The sequence below is a fragment of the Styela clava genome, chromosome 3 (genome assembly GCF_964204865.1).
Source record: "Styela clava chromosome 3, kaStyClav1.hap1.2, whole genome shotgun sequence".
NCBI lineage: Eukaryota > Metazoa > Chordata > Ascidiacea > Stolidobranchia > Styelidae > Styela > Styela clava.
The window spans coordinates 13,244,176-13,266,516 of NC_135252.1; the positions used below are offsets into that span (position 1 = coordinate 13,244,176).

At 33.2% G+C, this 22,341-nt stretch overlaps 1 protein-coding gene and 1 pseudogene across 2 annotated transcripts; both read left to right on the forward strand.

Annotated features, from left to right (window-relative positions):
* Nucleotides 1-1,748: 1,748 nt before the first annotated feature.
* LOC120342516 (biotin-dependent 3-methylcrotonyl-coenzyme A carboxylase beta1 subunit pseudogene) lies at nucleotides 1,749-7,478 on the forward strand (annotated as a pseudogene). The gene is made up of 2 exons (XR_013474741.1): nucleotides 1,749-1,944; nucleotides 4,837-7,478. The product of XR_013474741.1 is annotated as a biotin-dependent 3-methylcrotonyl-coenzyme A carboxylase beta1 subunit pseudogene (transcript).
* Nucleotides 7,479-7,763: 285 nt separating this feature from the next.
* On the forward strand, nucleotides 7,764-22,223 carry LOC120342528 (homer protein homolog 2-like). The gene is made up of 8 exons (XM_039411398.2): nucleotides 7,764-7,920; nucleotides 8,372-8,528; nucleotides 12,357-12,514; nucleotides 13,672-13,783; nucleotides 16,181-16,320; nucleotides 17,720-17,876; nucleotides 18,648-18,839; nucleotides 19,385-22,223. Exons 1-8 carry the CDS (start codon nucleotides 7,916-7,918, stop codon nucleotides 19,562-19,564), a joined length of 1,101 nt encoding a protein of 366 aa, XP_039267332.1. The 5' UTR covers nucleotides 7,764-7,915; the 3' UTR covers nucleotides 19,565-22,223.
* Nucleotides 22,224-22,341: the final 118 nt, after the last annotated feature.

Genomic DNA, 22,341 nt, shown 5'->3' on the forward strand with positions numbered 1-22,341 from the left:
CATTATCACAGTTTAAGAACGTGTTTATCGTAACAATTCAATCATATCGGTATCTAAATTATAGGGCAGTAATTCAGTTATCAGTCCATGAGAAAGCCCAGAGATGCAAACGAAAGCAAACGAAAATTAGACGTGGAAACAGAAGTTTCTTGAATAAATGTCAGCGCTCGTATTTCTGCATTGGAAAGAATCTTTACTTCAACGATTTGTCTTCTTTTTAAAAAAAATGTCAAATGTGAATCCACAGAACTCCAGCTAAACCAGTGGTTCTCAAACTCTTAGAAAAATTATGCATAACGGTCCCCTTTCAATTTTTCATTTATTGAATGACATCAAAACAGTTCAATGAGATGGCTGCGCCTGCTTGGCTTCCACTTGGTTTTCCACCTTGGGTTCTGTTTCGAATAACGCAACTCTCATACCGTGTCTCATGTCATTCTGTTCCAACAATTCGTTTTAATAGCGAGCAACGTAGAAAAAGCTGCCTCACATTCGTGAGTTGTTGCAAATGAAATGAGGGCAGGGCAGCACCGACATGCCTTGGTTACGGCAGCAAAATTTTACCCGCCATTGGTTTTCAGGAATTAAATGAAACGCAACGTACATGAAGAAGGTAGCATTTTTGAAGAAAAATGGGAGTTGCAATATTTCTGCATTTCTCAAAATTCTAAAGCACATTGTTTAGTTTGTCACATTTCTATCAGTACAATGAAAGAATGCAATATACGTAGACATTATCAGAATAATGGTGTGGTCCAAAAAGACAGTCATTTGTTTGTGTACTGATCTATACATGAAATAATAAACGGTAAATTTTAAAATTACTCAAATTAATTAAACATTCTCAGCGATCCAGATTAACGATCGATGATCTTGTTACCTCGTTAATTAGAGTTGGTGATGTAAAATCATTGCAGAATGATATTAGTAAGCTGGTGCCACAAACGAGATGCCAAACATCAGGACATATGAAATAAAAAAACATTGAGTGTATTCTGTAATATTTTTGTAAATTTTAGGCCTATATATTTGGATTAAGTCCTTTTTAGGGTATGTATTATTCTTTCCTTATCAAAACTTTGTTCAAAAATGTTTTGGATAGTTGTACATAAAAATTTATGATTTTTTGTAATAAATACATTAAATTGCAATAATAGTGAAATGCAAATATTGATATGTAAATGGCATTTGAAATTTATGAAAATAACAAAACTTCATTCGGCTGTTTAATTGCATAACAAAATATTTCTCAAACTACACCTGTCTAAAAATAAGCTTCAAGTATACATTATCAAAATATATCAAAAACTGTTAGCGCCCTGTGCACAATTTCGAAAAAGCAATGCGGCCCTCGAAAACCCACGAGTTTGACGTTACCGTTTGATGTAGCCAGATTAGAAAAGTTATCAAATATAATGGCGTTCGTTAAAGGTTATCACGCAAACCTTTTTGTAGTATATATAGGGTTACCATATTTTGGTAACCTCAAAGCGGGACGCCTCCAAAGACCATAGCTGTGATTTTTTCAGCTTTAAATTCACCGATTTTAGATTAGTGGCCTACATTTAAAACTATCCTTACTGTCTTCACTGACCATATTGCCATCAAGAGTTTATGCGCTGTCTGTATAAATATCGGTTTCGGTTCGAAAAATAGAAAGGAATTTACGTTAACGTTAAGCACCCTTTTGGCGTACGGTGCTTACACGTAACTAAGTGTATCAATTATCCGCTAACATAAAACAACGAAACAAACAAAACCACGCATCCACCTTCAGCAAGTAGGTTACCGGTACGCTACACTATAACGAGAACTTGCTAATTGGTAATGTTCGTGCATTATGCTGACTGACTAAACGCCAAAGCGGGACTTTTGACTGACCGGTCGGGACGACGGGACAAGACGTTGAAAAGTGGGACCGTCCCGCCTAAAACGGGACGTATGGTAAGCCTAAGTATATATTCACGGTTTGACACCCCCAACGACTAACGGGGACACCCCTGGTCTAGCCCACCTCTTCATGCACCCAATTCTGGCAACTTTGGTTGGGCATTTTTGGCAATTGACTCCAGCTATTATCAGCTTGGCAATATATTTTTCAATTTATCTTTACTGTTCACTCCCATTTATAAAATCGATCAATTCGGCAGTGGAAAACATTATAAATTTATTAATATGGCGTGGCAAGTATTTTTTTTTTCAACTACCTGTATGTAATTTATCATGTTCTTCTTACTTTAAAATTTCTGTATGGCTGTGTGTGTGGGTGCGTGTGTGAAATATTTCCATTATTTTAGGTGAGTGAACACGTACCACTTCTTCTTGGCAAAACCTCCCATCTTATATACATTCTGTACGCTTCAAACCTTATCTAAGGTTTTGTTTGCTCTCCTGATTTCATAATCAGTTTATGTTTATTTATTTTTACCAATCATTTTATTGTTATGCTGATTATGGAGTCGAAATAAACTTAGACTTACCGTATTTCCCGGCGAATAAGTCGCTTTTCTAGACCCAAATTTTTGGCCTGATTTTGAGGGGTTCTTTTGAGGGGTCTTTTTAGGCGAATATGATAATTTTCATTTTTTTGTGTCCCCTTATTGTATTATGTATTAAGTAATGTTCTTTTATGGTGGAAGCAATCGCGAGTTGAACACAATTAGATTAAAATTTAAAGACAGTTTGAATTCTGAATTCTCTTAGTTATTATGGATTGAATATTACGCTACAAAAAAACGTCATAGGCTATGGTACCGGTACCGTACCGGTATGATTTTAACCAATGCGCAAACGCGGCGACCGCTCAAAAGGCATTGCATGGTGATTTGAGATTCAATAAGGTCAGAAGTTTATTTAGTAGATGAGTCGTCCGCCTCTCGTACGGTACCGGTAAGTAGTGTTGTCTGATACAGATTTGTTTGTTTGTTTTCAAATTTTGTTTCAAGAACTTTAACTACTTCTAATACTGGAATACAGTCAGACAGTATTAGATAGCCATATTGGGTCTCGTGTAGTTTCGTACCTAACTTACTTCTAGTAGGCGTAGAAATAGCGTAGATTTTTTCACGTGTCAGTTCTAACCCCCACCTGACCTCACCATCCAAAAATTACGTCACTACGACGTCACAGTGACGTAATACAGTAATAGAGCCCTTCAAACTATGCGAACTGTCATCCAAGATGTGCAGACGAGGGGTCTGGTATAGTTTAGTACCACATGTACTTCTAGTTTACCTGGCTCAACAATTTTTGCATATGTCAATCCTAACCCCCACCTGACTACGTCACCGAAAAATAACCTCATTTCGACGTCACAGTGCTGCAGTGGCGTAATAAGGCCCACCGAAGTATGCGGATGGTCGTCCAAAACACGCAGTCGATCACCCGAAATCGAGCAGGCAATTTCTCTCGTTTTCTCGTCACAACGATCACGATAGGAGAGAGATCGCCGGCTTTAGCAAGTTCGTTATCGGCGGCTCAGATGTCATTTCGGGCGATTGTAATTATACTTTGGTAATCCCTATGACGTGATGGTGACGTCATAGTGACGTAATTTTTGGATGACATAGTCAGGTGGGCGTTCGGAATAACATATGCAAAATTCGTTATGCTACGCCCACTGGAAGTACTTGTGGTACTATACTAGAACCCCAGACGAGAACCCGAACAGCCATTTCTCTCGTCGCAACGATCCCTATAGGAGAGACATCGCTGACGTTAGTCAGTTCTTTATCGTCGGCGCCGATGTCATTTCGGGCGATCGTACGAGTATTTGGCAAGCTCTATGACGTGATTGTGTCGTCGTAGTGTTGTAATTTTTGGATGGCGTAGTCAGGTGAGGGTTAGGATTGTCATGTCAAAAGATTGTTATGCTACGCCTACTAGAAGTATGTTAGGTACGAAACCCTCCAGTCTGCCAGTCTATACTGAGAAAAGTGTATTTTTTAGCCTTATTTTTTATTGGTGTGACTGTTTTTTTCTGATAGACGAAATAAATCTTTCTCTCTTGCAGTGTTCCATGTCATTGATTGATTTAAAGGTATTGGTTAATTTTACCGAATCCCAAGCGGGGATTGGTTATGTGTGAGAGGATTGCTGGACTCTTCGCCGCCGTAGGGTGGTTCACGTAACCGCTGGTCGGTTCAGCTTCCTCCACCATCAAATCCATGCTTCCGGAAAACAAATAACTGACTAGTCCCATACCCAAAATGGGATGATAACCGGACGAGAGGCCGTGGTTCGCCATATGGTCAAGCTGTCTTATCGGCTTTCCTCTCCCTATAGATAAATATGTAAATACTATCCTGACTGTACAACCTGGCAGTTTTGGTTCTATTGAAGTAAAAACTGAAAAATCCTAACTGCTGAATGAAGCCAAATAAAAATGTGATGTGAAAATAAATGCTATAACTGCTTAAATAATGTCAAACAAAAATGTAATGTGACAATTTTTATACATCCTTAATTTTTAATAATTTCGTCGAAAAAATGAAAATTTCACATCACATTTTTGTTAGGCGTTATCCAGGCAGTTTTGACATCAATTTTTTGTCGCTTCGGCTAGACTCTACTCTCAGGATCTTGATTTCTCTGAAATTTGTTTGTTGTAGTTTTATTTATTGCCCTGTGTTCCAGTATCCAGGTAATGTTTTTGTGTTGTATCAGTTCCATGGGTCTAAATACGAAAAGAATATATAACCTAACTAAAAGTATCATTCGTACTTCAGTACTCTTCTCTGTTCATTTTTGCTTGCTAACATCTTGAATCTCAGTTTATTTTGAGTTTATCACTATTCAGTTTTTGTATTTTTTACTGTTTTCATGCATGTTTTTTAGACGAAGGATCTCTGAAATCGGGAATAAACAGTATTGATGTACGATAGACTAGTTTTTCAATATTTACAAGCTGACAAGCACTTTGTTCTCTCAGAATATTGCTAATTTCACTTACTACAAAAATAAAGGCTCTACCAATAAAACAACGCGAATGGAATTTTTACTCTATTTTCACTTTTTGACCTTTTTTTTTATAGATAAATTTTATTGTTTAATCACCATCAGCAGCATCAATAATGATGACTATATATAAGTCATTGTTTATCTGTCGAGGAAGCCTTTCCAGTTCTTTGTTTGGAAAACAACTTGCTTCAAACTCTTATTCAATTAGTCAAAATGGTTTGAGAATCCAATACTCGTCAGAATCTATTTCAGAATCCCTTCCAAAAATAAAGTCTTTTGATAGTAGCATGATGAAGCACATGTACAGTTTCAATTTGAAAAATATTGACAAATTGAGGGGCAAATATAACAGTCTTGTGGCTACTGCTTATCAAGGAGGTGGTGAAAAGGCAATAAAGCGGCACGTAGAAAGAAATAAAAAAATTCTTGTTCGTGAAAGACTGAAGAAAATTTTGGATACAAATTCACCTGTACTAGAAATTGGTACACTGGCTGGATATGATATGGAATATGGAAATATTGCTTGCGCTGGAGTAGTAACTGTTATTGGTAAAATTCACAACACATGGTGCATGGTTGTTGCTAATGATGCAACTGTAAAAGGTGGTTCAATTTATCCTATAACTCTCAAAAAGCAGTTGAGATGCCATCAAATTGCTGAAGAAAATCATTTGGCTTCTATTTATCTTGTGGACAGTGGAGGTGCATTTCTACCATTACAATCTGAAATTTTTAATCCTGGTGGTAGAATATTTCACAATCAAGCTGTTATGTCCTCACAAGGCATACCTCAGATCGCATTTGTGTGTGGGTCGTGTACTGCTGGGGCCGCCTATATTCCAACAATGGCTCAAGAAGCTGTGATAGCTGATCAAATTGGTACTATATTTCTTGGCGGTCCACCGTTGGTACAAGCAGCTACTGGTGAAAAAGTGACACCAAACGAATTGGGGGGTGCAGATTTACATTCTCGATTGAGTGGTTGCACTGACCACTTTGTCAAAACCGAAATTGAAGGTTTGAAAAGGGTTCGGGATATCGTAGCAACAAGTAATTTGACAAAAGTGAAGGGAGAGAATTTCTATTATGAAAAAGATAAAACCGAAATATGTAAACTTGCTGCTGGTAATAAAGAATATAGTGTTGATGCTCATGAGATCATTAAGTGTTTGGCAGATAACGATGGATTTCACGAATACAAAGAACAATATGGTACTTCACTTGTCACTGGTTTTATGTTCGTCAGTGGTATCTTAGTTGGAGTTATCGCGAATAATGGCTACATAACAGACAAAGCTGCTAAAAAGGGCTCCAATTTTGTGCAATTGTGTGGAGCTCGACAAATTCCTGTTTTATTTCTTCAAAATTTGTGTGATGACGAAACATTGTCTGTGAATGATACCAGCAATTCTGTTATCAAATCAAGGGCCTCCTTCATGCAAAGTATTGCCACTTGTCCTTGTCCAAAAATAGTGATCAGTGTTGGAGGATTGGTAGGCTCACCTCACATGCATCCGATGTGTTCTTTATCTATGGGTGCAAGATTCCATTTTGTGTGGCCAAATGTTAGATTGGGTGCTGAATTTTTGTGGAACAGTAACTCTGACATTTCGTACTCAGAGTATGAAACATTGAAGCATAAATCTACAGCATTCTATGGTGCGTCTCAGTGTTGGTACGATGGCATTGTTTTGCCAGAAGACACAAAAGAAGTTATATTCTTCTGTCTTAGTATATTTGAACAGGAAAGAGCAACACGCCTACAGCAGGCAAATAATCAAGCTATTTCGGATCCCAATAATATGCATACTGTTATCAGATTGTGATTTATCAAATGAAACCGCAAATTAATTTAGCATTTAGTAGTTTTTAATTTGAACGAACATGATTGCTACAATTTGTCGGTGGTTAGTGTGAAAATTGTATACTTTGTTATATCAAAATCAGTGCAATACCGGTGGCGGTAATATATATTTAACTTGTCTTGGTAAAAATCTTTAGCATCTATCTAGAGCCAATCCTCAAATACATTTTTTGTTCACTTCGTGCCTAATTCACCATTTATAATCAAAGTCTATGCAGCATATTATGTCTAAAATTATTGTGTATAAAAAATTATTCTAGATATACATTTATCTATTGTTCCTGATTAAAGTAAGGAGTATTGAAATAAGTATTGAATATTGAAATAAACTTTAAAATTAAGATTACTGCGCTTTAACCGCTGTTATCTCAATATGGGGGCCATGTTCACAACACGATGATCATGTAAGTACTTCTAGTTGGTGTGGCGCAACCATTTTTGCATATGTTATTTCTAGGAATACGAATACGCCAGTGGTTAGGAATAACATATGCAAAAGGGGTTGTGACGCGCCAAATAGAAAACTTACGGCGTTTTTAGTGAACATGCGCCCAATATGAATACAACATTAATTACCGGTAACTTATTAATAATTAATGTGTTTATATTATAATTCAAATAAAACAGTTCAATATTCAATATTATTGTTGTATTATGATTTATTGAGATAGAGGCCACAACTATTTGCAGAGAATCATGCCAAAGTATACCAAATAATTATGTTTATTATGTAAATATGTACCTCTTCGATAGTGGCTGATTGGTAGTCCTTGTTTCATATTTGTCATGATTTAAAATTTGGTTGGATCATGTTCAGTTACTGAGTATTGGTAAAAGATTTACTCTTCATTTAATCTGGTAATAATGTTGTAATGTATATCATGAAAAATTATTGAAATAGTTTTTTTGTAATTCCTATGAGTTTTTTGTTATTTTCACAGTTTTTATGTAGTGTTATTTCTTGTATGGTAGGTTTTATGACTGATGGCTTTCGTGTTGTGCTATTTTTGATCATTCTGTGAATTGATAATGAAAGAAATTGATGAATTTGAATTTGCTGGGTGAATACCACAACAAATCCAAGATACTCCAATGGGGTAGGTGGAATTTGTGTAATGTAAGAATTTTATCATGGCATGAATGTCAGAATGAGAAAATTAATGACTGTCAAATAGTTATGCAGTGATATTCAAATAAAAAGTTCATTCATTTTCAAGAATTTGTTTATTCAAAATTTGTCCGTGAGATTGCAATTTATTAATGATTTTACAATTAATTAGGTGGATATTATAATACATTTTTTAAGTTTGAAAAAAATTCCCAATTTGTCAACTCAACTGTCAAATGGTTATGCAGTGATATTCATATTAAAAGTAGGCCTTTTCATTTTCCAGACTTGGATGATCGAAATTTGATTTTACAATAAATTTGGTGCATATTATAGTGCATCAAAATTCAAAAGTTAAAAAAAAAATCCACATTTGAAGCAGTCATGTTCAATAAATGTCCACACGGTTTTCCTTTCATCATATCTAACTTTGTGTTCAGGGAAGTACCAATCTATACCACAAAGGCTCACGTCTTCATGATTGACCCAGTGACGAAGAAGTCCTGGGTTCCAGCAAGCAAGAATGCGATTCCAGTCAACTTCTTCTTCGATTCAGCTCGCAATACATACAGAATTATTGGAGTTGAAGGACCCAAGGTGGGTTGTTTTCATACAATCTACATTCCATATCCAGTAAATATAAATACTGTAGGCCTACATGGAAAACAATTGAATGAGCCATCTATACCCATTCCATCTCCTTATTGACTGATTTTAAACTTGCTTATTCCATCAACATTGACACAAATACTATTGATACCCTAAACTAAATAGTTTTCATTAAACTCCTGTTAATTCAGGATGTATTTTCGAGGCCACTAACTATTCATCAGTGATCAGGGATAATAGATTCGTAATTACCGTATATATGATCGCAAATAGGCCGAGTTTAAAACTCAAAAAAAAAAGGTGCCAAACTAAGGGACCGAATAACTTTACGATATTTTATTCGTTAAGGGGCGGTGATAAGGACTCTTATCGAAATTAACCGCGTTGTGGACGATCAAAGGAAATTGTTTTATGCTGACTCAGGGACTTTCTTAAACTCCCGACAACAATCCCTTCCATTAATACAAATCATGACGCATGAAAAGCAATATGGACTTTATTAACATGAATTTACAAGTGAGAGTTACGAATAAGAATCTACGGCCGTCGCTAACAAACAGAAATGATAAACTTGAGAAATATTTGTGTTACAGCAATTTTGTTTTCTTTCTGCGCCTTTCAAAAGGCGTCTGGCGTGTTAAGATTCGTAGCGATCTATAAGAATGTGTTAATACAGCGTTATTTCTTTCCTTGAAACAGACAAGGAACGAAATTAATCGCCGTTGTGGCGATCAAAGGAAATTGTTTTATGCTGATTCAGGAACTCTATTTTAAACTCCCGACACAATCACGACGCACCGAAAAGCAATAAAGACTTTGTTTAACATAAATTACGGGTAATAATCCACCTACGGCCCTCCCTAACACGCAGAAATGATAAACGTGAGAAATATTTGCGTTACAGTAATTTTGTTCTCTTTCTACGTTTTTCTTGAGGTGTTCGGCGTGTCACGATTCGTAGGACCGGCTTATGTGCGATTTTATAAAAAATCGCTGTTTTAAGGCCGTTTTTAGGGAGTCGGCCTATTCTCGATATAGGCGTAATTTCGAGTAAATACGGTAATTATTTTATTCAATATTTAGAAAAATGTTTTTATTCAATAAATTATAATTTTGAGCAATTGAAATCTTCAATTTCTGAAAGCTATGAATAAATAGACAAATCAAATCACTGTTTATATCAACTATCCTCTATTAAAAAATTCAAACACATTGATAAATGGACGCATGATGACATTCAATAACCACATTCAAAAATATTTCTTTAGAATGTGTTCAGAATAGTGAAAGAATTTTGGTCATCCATGCTAGTGTTAATTACATCCCTCCGTTTCGTGATAACACAAACTTGAGAAAAGATTCAAATTGCTTTAAAATATTTGGACTGAACAGTTGGGTTAAGTGCTTGTATTTATTTTGAGATAATAAATTATTAGAATGTCAGAAGTCTGTGGTAAAGCAAACAAACCATTTTTCATTTTATGTATTTAACATTGTGTTGATTTTTTAAAGAGAAGTATGCACCTTGTCTTGAATTCACAATCGACTTTAATTCCGCTGTAAACAGGTTCACACGACTATCTGAAGATGTATTGAATAATTAATGAATAATACTATGCTGATTCCGCCACATGCCCGACTCATCCATTAGATATCATCATGTTATACCTTAGTCTTGTCACCGTCCTTATATTATTAAAAGATTAAGCCACTTCAACAAAATATATAGCATATTGCACAAGACAAGAAATGTTGAAGCTTAATAAAGATAATCTTCATACATCTGTTTTTATGTTATTTGATCCATATACTTGGGACAATAAGTGCTGATTAGGAACATCAACTTATCCGTTCCGCAAGATGATCTGACTGTGGAAATAAACAAAATCAACTTCACAATTTTAAGTTTGTCCTTAATTTTGTTTCGCCTATTTTAATTCGTACTCTTTAATTGGCTATTTTTGTACAAAAAAACTATTTTCGATTGGATGAACATGCACGCCAAAGAATTTCATTTGGAAAAAAAAATGCATATGATGCCTTTCTGTAAAGTACTGTTCCGTTACTGTAATATTCTTATTGAATGAAATATTTTAATTTAAATTTAAATGGTGTATGCCAAAACTTTGCCAGTTTTAGGAATATCTCATTGAAAAATGGTATTTTTAAACTTTAAACACCAATTTATTATAAAATGTGATGAAATGAGATTTTTTTAAACTTAGCATATGCATATCTGGGGAATTAAATTTTTAAAGAAGAGTTGTTAGAATTCAGATGCTTTCCTTTATGTACAAGTTGATTGAGATTCACAATGTACTGCACATTCCATTGGCATGTAAATCAGATTTTTAGAACATCTTCATCCATACATATAATTTCAGTTCTATTCAACTTTGTGCATAATCGTCATTTTTTGTGGCTGGGAACTGGGTTTGCTACTGGTGTGTAAACTTTATAGAAATATTTCACTCTTGTAAGCTTTTTCTCTAATTATTACCGGTACATAATAGCCATCTCCAGAGAAGTAATACCCACCGAAGCCAGTGCTAGAACGTACATTCTTCAAAAATTATTTGCATAATGCAAAATAACCCTTTTTAACACATACGTGACTGACTGCACGATCGATTGGCATGTGACTTAGGAATTAATATATATGCCTTCTTAACCCTTCAACCCCGGTATAAGAATTTATCAATACATCAATCATACAGATAAATCATGAATGCCAAATTCTCTTCAAAATGTTTCAACAAACCTTAGTTCCTCTAATTGTAAAAAATTAAAAACAGTAATGAGTAATTCCAATTTTCATATCAACTAATGAACTAGATGTTTCATTTATCTTGTAAATCTTTCATGTGCTGCTTAATGTATTCTGTATGCGTTGTTATAGGACTACAAGTGTTTGAAAAAACTTGTCTGAATATTAAGTGATGTAACCCAAAAAAATAGCATGAATTTTGCACATTTTTCATTTGTGGAATTTTATGGAGATTTTCCGTTTATGACTTATTAATGTATATACATTCTCAAACATGTTTTGGCATTTATAATATGGTCTTGTTGAAACTAGCTCTACATTCTTTAGTAGCTTCAGACATCTTATAAATAGTTTCTTTGCGTCTGTGGAAGTACACTCGTGCGTAAGTAATAAAAATAACCTTACAAGAAAAAGCATTATCATTTAATAATATTATAACGATTAATCGATCTGTTTCTCCTCAAATGTTTCACTCAAAGAGCACAAAACGCATGTTGCTAATCTGTTTTTATCATGGTGCTGACATTGTTAATTGATCATGCAATTTAATTGAATTTGACTTGTTTATAACATATCCCAAAAAAGTTAATTTATACGTATTGCAATTACCGGTAGTATGGAGTAACACTGAATATGGTCAAAATTAGTAATAGTTTATATTTAAAACTCCAAAACTAGGTTCTTGAACTTTACAAAATCAAGATATATTTTGTATGTTTACATGTTTTGGTTCTTGTTATATTTGTGTGTCAGTGAGAGAATCTTTCACATTTTAAACATTACTTTGACTTTTGTCTCTTTTCTGGATTTCTCTCGTGTTTTTTGTTTGTTTATTGTAAGTTGCAATGTCTTTATAGGAAATCGAACTTACAATTTTAAGTAGAGGTAGTTGAAATCATGTGGAACAACATTGATGTATACACATTATACATATAGGCTATGCATCTCAATATAGTTCATAGATGAAGTTAAGTACTCGGGTGAAGTCAACATAGATTTTTAAACATACATTCGACAAAAATCTTAAATCATATTATATTCTTTTTCAGGCCATCATTAACAGTACTGTGTTGCAAAACATGGCTTTCACCAAAACATCAACAAAATTTGGCCAATGGGCTGATGTCCGTGCAAACACTGTATATGGTCTAGGATTCTCATCTGATACACTACTGAATAAATTCGCTGAACAATTTGAAGATATAAGGTTTGTCATTTAAACATTGAACCTTCAACTCATTTTAATTGTGTTCAAATTCAATTATCTGAATCGTTAAACAGAATTGCAACGAGCTTCATCTATCACATTGGTGTTTTCGAGAATGGTCAACGGCCATCAATATAAAGTAATAATGAAAATTTTGTATGTATGAAGAGACAGTATGAAGCTTTCATTTTAAAATTTTAAAAAATAAATATATTGTAATACGGCACAAATCTACTTTTTTATTGAGTCTCATCAAAAATTTTACATTTTTAAATTTTATTATACAAATGAAAAAAATTCTTTCGCAACGCCAACATGTTTGAATATAAAATTCTTTTCTTTGACACTCAAAACTGTCATGGCAACATCTTCTTTGTCTTGAAATTTTCCTATTTGCATCTACCACAACAATAGTCAGCCATGACAAATTCTATTCATGATTAATTAGTCACCCCTGGAGTTTGTACAGCTAATGGACAATGAATGAAACTAATTAAACAGTTGATTTACTGCCCTTGGAATTTTAATAATATAATCCATTGGGTTGCGTTAATAAGTGCAACCAGCCATGACTAGCGATAGACTTTATAAAAAGGAAAGGCTGGCTTAAAGCAAGCTATGTAACTTGAGATGTTTATATTTTATATTGTTTGCAATTGATTTCATTAATAGTTATAATTGATCGAAGTAAACATAATGGGTATCGTATTATCGTGTGAATATTATCATGTTTGATACATATATGATTGTTGGTTGGTAAGCCACAGAAATTTCAGACATTGATTTCCATCGTTATGACTCTTTAAGCATAAAAATATATCATTTTAAATTCTCTCTTCAATCCAATCTTATGTTTTCAATTTGAACTAGTTTATTGGCATTCCAAATGACATCTTGACTATGAATAACTTGAGCCAGATTTTCACAATTTAGTACATTATATGCAACTACTTGGAATAATTTAAAAATATTTTCATATAAAAAATCATTCAACATATGACAGTCACACAAAAAATAAACTTGATTTCTACCTATAACACCATAATACTAAAGAGATATTAATCAAAAATGTTTATTCAGTTTTTCTACCCCTCAGTGTAATACATCTGCTATCGTGAACAGTGATTTTCATTCTGTTATTCTTACATTTATTACAGGGAGCGAGCAGCAAAGCTGGAGTTGAATGATTCTTCACCTCAAACTAATGGTCAAGTCACTCCACGAGTAGTTGAAGAACCTCGTGCTGTTAATAATACAACCAAAGAAAAGGTTTCAAAATAGTCTATTTGTAATTTTTTTCAATTTAATAATATACAAATCATTATTATATAATTTAAAAGCTGGATTGCTTTATAAATAGCAGTATAGTAGCAGCAAATCATATAGACGTTCCAAACTTTTGTTTCCTGAAAATCAGTGTCTCATACGCAATATGTTATGAAGTGTATGGACTACAACACAAGCTAGTCATTAAGTACAAATTTGTTTCTTCGAGATTTCATGGTAAATATAAAGTATGGTATGTTTTGATCTAAAAAATGCAAAATGACATATCATAGTTTTGTGTCATATGTAAACCATGTAATTTATGTCATATGTAATTTATAATCATTGATCAACATAGATTATTATAGTTATCTATTGGGCTTTATATATGCAGGAAATGATGAACAAAATTGAGAAGTGCTATTCTCAAAGTCATGTGAAAAATACTCCCTATTTTTTTTTTGGAGTTTTTAATAATATTATAAGGTTTACATAAACAGCGAGCGAACCCAATTCGAGTACTTGAAAAAAACGAGATTACAAAAGAATTTTTGGTTATGAATATCCTAAAATGTCCAGATATCTCCTTTAAAGAATTGAACGGTTTTTCTCCAAGTATGGATGCTTCATACTTGGTAGATACCTATATGGGATTATGTGAGAGTTCAAAATTTTTCGCAAGTTTTTTTGTTCTAATTTTATTTTATCTCTGAACCTTGTACTCTCACATGCAATATGAATGAAAACCTGTTAACGCACAATACTCGTACAATGTTGATGGTCCGTCGCATCACATTTTTAAAAAGCGAATGGATAGGATAAATTATTTATATCATTAACTGTCTTTGCAATCCATTTCCTTACAAATACTAAATAATGAACAGAACGAGAACAAACGCTTGAAGACCTTCGGACATCCCTATAATGAGTGTTTAATAGAAGCTTTGTTTCTGATTTGCATTTAACTGCCATGTTTAGCGGGATACGTCAATACTATCGATCAATATTAATGCTTATGCTGCTATGCATTCTACATGAATAGCTTCTCCTTGCTTTATGATGTGTTATTTTGGAGTATGCCTTACAATAATTCTGATTTTGTATTGTTGGTAGCTGATCGTAATATCGTAATTATTAGTGATACGATTTAACTGCGAAATAGTACGCAAATTTTACTGTAATTTTCCGTTGCCTAATTTGGTCATGCATTAAATTGAATTTTTTAACAAGGTCTGGTAATATCCCTCTACTTGTATTGATATATATCCCCTGAAGAGAGTGAGTCAGTGAATCAATACTCCATGACGTTTTCTAATTCCCAATTGCATGTACTTCAAGGACACTCAGATTTTTTCTTTGAGCTAAAGGTTATTATTCAGTCTTTTGTCTATATTGTGCTCTGTGAAAGAGAAAGTACTAATAAAGATTGATAAATTGATTGGTTTAAATATACCAAATCCGGCATGTCAAACTGTCTGACATTTTGAAATGTTGCATTGTAAAGAAATTCAACATTTGTAATAACTGATTTTAAGAAATGTGTAAAAGTGATTTGAGACTGCGTTTCCAACTGGGGGCCTTTTTTCACACACAATATCTTTCTCATATAAACGGATGGCTACATTTTTTTCAAAAAATCACCTAATCACTCAGAAACCATAATTATCAAAATCTGGTCATTGGTCACAAAAATAGTCATTACTGATAACTAAACACTTACTGGAAGAATTATGAATAAACGTTATGATAAGTATAGATAAGAAGTATAATAATAGTGTTCAATATTACATGACTGTAGAAACTAAACTATGGCAATTTATTCATGTTTGATTAGTTTACCACATCGCTATCCAAACTCCCAAGTCCCAGGTGTAAAACGATGGAAACAAAAATGATTTTCAGATACAAAAAATAGAGTTTTATTCAGATTTGGTACCTAATATTAAATGGTGTAAATTTACTTTTCTTGTTGTTTTAACTTGTTCAAGATGTAAGTTGAACATATAGGCCTATACTTCATTTTTAATCTTTGTTATTATGAAAATCAATATCCTCTCCTCATTAATAGTATAAAACTATTGGTTAGAACAATAATTCAAGTCTATGGTATTTACCAAAACCTTCGGGAATTTAGTTTTACTTCATTTTGTAAAATTTGTCTGCAGTGAAATTATTCGAGGAATAAAATTTCACATATGACATTTGCTTTAAAATAGATTCACTGAAAGTAATTGACGAATATATTTCTCGAGTACTATACCATTTTGGATGTGTAGGCCCATATGTTACCCACACTAACATAACTTATACTTATTCATTTTTCACCATACAGCATGGGAAATATCAAAAGGATATTCTTTTCATGCATATTTAAGAAATTTAATCTCTCCGTTTTTTAAGGATGTTCTGGTGAAGGAAGCAGAAGACGAACTTGTTAGTTCTGCATCAGATGACAGTCGATCAACAAACAATCAGAATAATTCAGAGATTAAACATCTTCGCATGAGTAATGATAAATTAAAAATGGCGCTAGCTCAAAGGTTTGTTTTCAAATTTCTTAAGGATACAGTCAAGCATAAAAAAAATATTTTAGTAATTTCCTTAAAATATCATGTAATAAAAATTTTCTTTATGGTAAATTTGAACTTGGATTAGATGAAGTAAAATTTAAATAACTCACTGTTTAGACTATATTCTAATTTGGGTCATGTGCAATGAGTTTAAAATTGAAAAAGCAAAAAAATGAAGATGAACAATGATTCGATTGGTTTTAAGTTTTCAAAAACAAATGAAGGATTTTTTGATTTATACTGTGAGACATACTGTGAATTGCTCAAAATGATAATTTTGTTAAATGGAATTATTATAAGTTTTCAACAATTTAAAATATCAAATATAATTTTAATTTTAACATTTTCCGATTATTCTGCTCTTTTTGGTTTTCTTCAATGTATCCTGCTTTATTTTACTCAGGGATTTTTTTAATTTGAAAACTCTCTATTAAAACCAGTTGCATGGTACAATCTCATAGTATTATACTCAAAATATGGGTTTATCTGTAGTATGTGTACCAGGTTAGGGTTAGGCCATAATTTTATATATAAGTGAATATCCCCCCTGCCCATAGGTTTCAGTCCCGTTACACAACTTGATATAAAATAGGCGAACAAAATTAGTTACCTCTATATTGGTACACACACTTCTGGAGCGCCCAAATGTGGACATCACATACATTTACACCTACATACAAGTATTATATCATAAATTTACCAAATTACATTTATTCAACAAAAACCATTATGGCAGATTAATGGTAAACACACATCACACTAACCCTTGTTGTTTTGTGATTTAATAACATTTTTCACAGGGAATTCATATTCAAGGTCAATTTAACATTTCCTTATTCGGAACATAAAATTTCATGCCAATTTGCCTTCTCTTTTCTTTATATTTAAAATTGTCCATTGTCTTGAAACATCTGTGCAGCTAATGGTGTGGAAGATAATCAGAGAAATGTCAATGGATAAAGATTGCCAATTTAATTTTAATTCTGAGCAACGTTTTTAAATGAGACTTTCAATCAATTTAAAAATGTAATATGTGATGATTATTTGTTGCGATATTTTAGGAGTTGCTATGCTTTTGTATCATAATTATGTAAAGCATTTAGAATCTCGCTTCAGTCTTTCTTTTGTTATAGCTGTCACTAAAATGTTCATAATTAAAACTAGACTTTGATTCAATACAATACAGAAAATTTTGATTAATTAATAATAAATGCAATGATCTAATTTGATTAAAAACCTTCAAACATTTTTTGGGTATCCTCAATTTTGAATTTTCTGTGCATCTAAATTTTTTGGTTTTCCTCTGTCGACTTTTCTAATTTGTTTTAAAATCATTAATGTGAAAAATTTCAAAATATTTTATCTTCAGTTCAGCCAATGCTAAAAAATGGGAAACGGAACTTCAAGCATTGAAAAATACAAATGCCAGGCTTACTACTGCTTTACAAGAATCAATGTCCAATGTTGATCAGTGGCACAGACAACTTGCTTTATATAAAGAGGAAAATGAAAAACATAAAAAGAAGGTGAGATATGAAGTATATTATGTGACTATTTTGAATCCCATGTACAATTTTAAATGTTTTCACTAGTTCGGTGCATGGTACAAGTATGAATAACTACTGCATTTTCCCGCATATAAGCCGACCCCCTAAAAACGGCCATAAAACGATAAATGTAGAAAAATTTGCATATAATCCGAACCTACGAATCGCTCTTGTTGTAACAACTTATTATGATTCGAGTTGTGGCTGTTGGAATTAAGTTAACATAATGTCATTTCGTTTGAGTGCGATCAGAGTTATGCGCGTATAAGGCTGATCCCTTAGTTTGGCCACCTTTTTTTTTCGAGGTTTAAACTCTGCTTATATGCGAGTGAGTATACAGTAATGTGTAAATGTAATGTGTAAACAGTGAGTATACAGTAATCTCATTAAAGGCACTTTTCCAATGTAGAATGATCTCAGTCTTTTTTATTAATCTGGCCCTTTTATTAAATGAATTTTCTCTAAACAAGGTGAAGTGAGATCACATAGAAGTAAAGGAGAATCATTTCTTAACAAAGTTACAGGCTGAAACGCCAAGGGACAATGACCAACTTCACAGATTTGGGGTGTTGCATTACGAGCTAGAAAATTCCGATCACCGCTATATTTGAAGCAGTTCATGTCAATATGATTAAAACCACAGCAGTAGTGCATTTCACATAACTGACTGGGGACAATTGTATAAGCTTCTTCATTCTTGCATGGCTCACTGAAGGGTTATCGTAAATTTGCCTCATTTCTCATGTCTAGGTTGCTGAGCTGGAATCTGAAGTCTCTCAAACAAGAAATCTATCAGATCAAAATGCTGATTTAAGGAAACAGATTGAGTATGCTCGCAAGGATGCAAATGAGAAAGCACAGGAATGCAACATGCTGCAGCAACGGGTTGGAGTTCTTGCTGTCGTTGAAAATCAACACCAGGAACTGACAGTTCGATTAAAGGTGGGATTCGCGTGTGATTGAATATCAAAGTCTTTGTTAGTTTGACATTTTCTGCAGTTAGGTTAGAGCAATGGTTCACAACTGCGGATCCAAAGGGGAAATAAAATAACAAAATGAAACTACATGTCGTTGTGATATAGCGTACAAAGATAATAAATGATATAACCAGGCAACAGTGTAACATGATATATTATTCATGTGATCGGATAAGTTTATTCCTTTCAAAAAATTCTTCTACAGACTATTCAGTCAAGTTCAATTGGATGTTTGAACTGTTTGTTCTTGAGTCGTTTAACCATACAAGAAAAAGTTTCTAACATACCGCATCCTATATAGTTCATCCATACAACAATTTCGATTTCTTTACGAGGGTGATTCCCCAACTTTCTGGAAAATCATAAGGGTCCATAGATGTAGACGTGCCTCATAAAGAAGGTCTCTGGTCTTAATGAAGTCTTAATTTCAGTCATAATGGACAGAGCACGTACATGCAAGTGATAACAAGCCAGCAACACTGACATTGATTCTGTTATTTTTATATTTAGCAATCACAAAACGATAACAAACAGCTGAAAGAAGAAATCATTCGCTTGGAAGGTAGACTTGATGAATCTGGAAAAGCCAAAAGCAAGAGGAAACTAGAAGCGCAGGCGCTGTTAGGAAACCTTGCAGATAAGTTGACAGACATTACAGAAATTACACAAAAGTTACAAGGAACCTTGTAAAGAGCAAACTGACAACATTTACACAATGACATGCGAAGTTGTCATCAACTTTATTGTGTCGAAAATGTTATTATGCAATCGACTTAACAATTGATTTCTAATTTGTTGAGTTTGAGCGATTGGAACAAACAATTTCCTATTTTTCCCTTGAAGCTAATGTTTTAATTTAGCCAGTGATTTTATCCCCTGACCATTTTGGCTAGAGCATTAATAAGTATATTAAAATTTAATGCGGTGATTCGGCATATTTCAACTAAATATTTTATTTTAAAAATGAAGCAACTTAGTAATAACTTTGTAATCTTTCATTTGAAAAAATTTCCTGAACATTTTGGATTCAGAGCTAGATAGCTGTTAAATTTGATATTATATGCTCTCGATAAGTGTAGCAAGAATCATCGATAGTTTTTTAAATTCCATTCACATCTTAACAGTGTTTTATCCACAAGTGAAGCTGTTCTTTATATCAATTTTACCTTGTCTGGCATAGTTTATTTTCACATTTTGCTTTCGGTTGATAAAAGGTGCTCCACTCACTGTTGTGTTACATTGTTCAGTCGCAGTGCACTGCCTATTTTGTAAATGTCCCAACTTGTCTACCTGCTTATAAGAATGTACAGATTTATTTTTTGCTGCTTCCCTAACTCTCGGCTCGTTACATATCTCGTTTACTAATTGCACTTACCCCTGTGGTTGTTGAATTCTCCACCCTACACATTAGATAGAGCTGTAAAGCTTTTTATCAAAAATTGGTCGTTTTCTTTGTGTCTGTTATGCGAATGTTAAAAGTACCAGGTCTGTTGTCAAGATACACCTATTTATATATTCCTCCAGCTTCGAGAAAAAAGACAGTTTTCAGTTCTTTTCTCTTGTCTGTACTCATTTCCAATGGTTGCTGTTCGTTTAGTTTTTTACAAACTAGGCTGTTTTTTGTATGTCGTTTTTATTAATTATATGTCTTTACTTTGAATATTTATAACATATACTAATAGCTTATATACATCATTAAATATGGTAAAAATAAGAATTCTGTGTTTACCTAAAAATACTTTGAGTATATTAGTTTTACTGAATTCAGACACTACTGATTCTTCTCCCTTCCTGGGAAAAAATTATTGTTTTGCCACTACCTGTCATTTTTGTTATTGCCAGAAATTGCAGTTGATCTATATCTCGAAATTATTTACTATTGGCTCATCTTTAATTTGTTACTTACCGTTACCGGTAACAAAAATTTTCGTGTGATGCATAGGATTTTTGGATATTTGAATCCATTCAAAACGAACATGTTCGATATTCATATTCTTTTTATGAGAACAATTTAAAATAGTTAATTGGATAAATTGCCACTTGGGTTCGGAGGATTTGAAGTCTCACAGTATAAACAGAAAGGCTTTCATTTAATTAATGGAAACTAAAAGGAAATTGACATAATGTTTATCTGAAAATTCCCTGTATTTACAAAAAAGTTCATCAAATATACAATGAGTTTTATGTGTACTTGTGGACTGTGGTTGACCATGGCCCAATATAGAAAATATTCCACCAAAGTTGATTTAGAATGTATTCAGAGCGGTAGAATATTCGGATTTAGCCATATCTTGCTAAATATGATGAACATGTCATCAAGAAGTTGCAATTTTCTTCTGTTAAATGTGCTTTTGCAAGCTGTACAAACTGAATCTGCAGTGTGATTTCTCATTCATTGTAAACAAACTGTAATATATTCTTTTCCACAGTAGCAGTAATATGCTTTTGTATATGCTTACTGCAATGCTCTATTTCTATTTTATCCCTTGAACTAACAAATTCTTCACTAGTTTTTATCAATTATATGGTTTGTATTTTCATATATATATATATTGCTGCTATTTTGCCCTATGTTGAAAATGTATTTCATTTCTTAACAATTTAAGGTCATTACAATTAGTTGAATAAACAGCCAAGTTGAATGCTATTTTACACACTCAATATTATTTTACCTGACCCTATCTTCAACGTGTCGCTGTTTCTATATGTGATTTTCATATATGAACAACTTCCTAGCTTTGAAATAAACCTCATTTGATTGTCAACAACCTCTGATGAATTTCTTCATTATTTATGAATTTATTTGATATTAGAATCATATTGCTAAATGCATTTCAACTATATTGAAACTAACAATTTCAAGTTAATCCTAGGAACCAGGGCTTTGGAGTCCGGAAATAGTTACGCAGGACTCCGAACTCTGATCCATTTAAATAACGACCCCTGGTTGAAAGGCCTTGTCCTTTGTTACTCGTCTAGTGAGAATACTTTGTCAATTTATTGTTTTAGTTTCACCGAAAATTTGATCTTTATAACTATCTTATCCATGTAAAATGAAAAAACAACACCACAGCTCTTGTAGTAACTCATATGCAGCTTTTATTTTGCTTCTCAGAGTGGTTCCTTGACCAAGCAATTGCTGTAGAAACCAGATGAGTCGAAGTACTTGGTGGTTTTTTATTGTTTGAACCAGTATTGAATTACTGCTTTGTCATCATATTTCTTGGATATTTAATGATTTCGTTCAATTTTCTTGACACCAACGTTCCAAGGTCTCTTAACCTTTACTTTTAAAAGAATATTTTGGGAGTTAATGATTCAACAAATAAAAATTTCACTAACTTGCTGATATGAATTTTGTGCCGAGTATGTCTATACAGTACTTACTACATTACATACAGTACTATAATCATTAATTAGGAATAGACATGAAAAAATGGTGCTTCATGCAAGAGTAAGCCACGCTC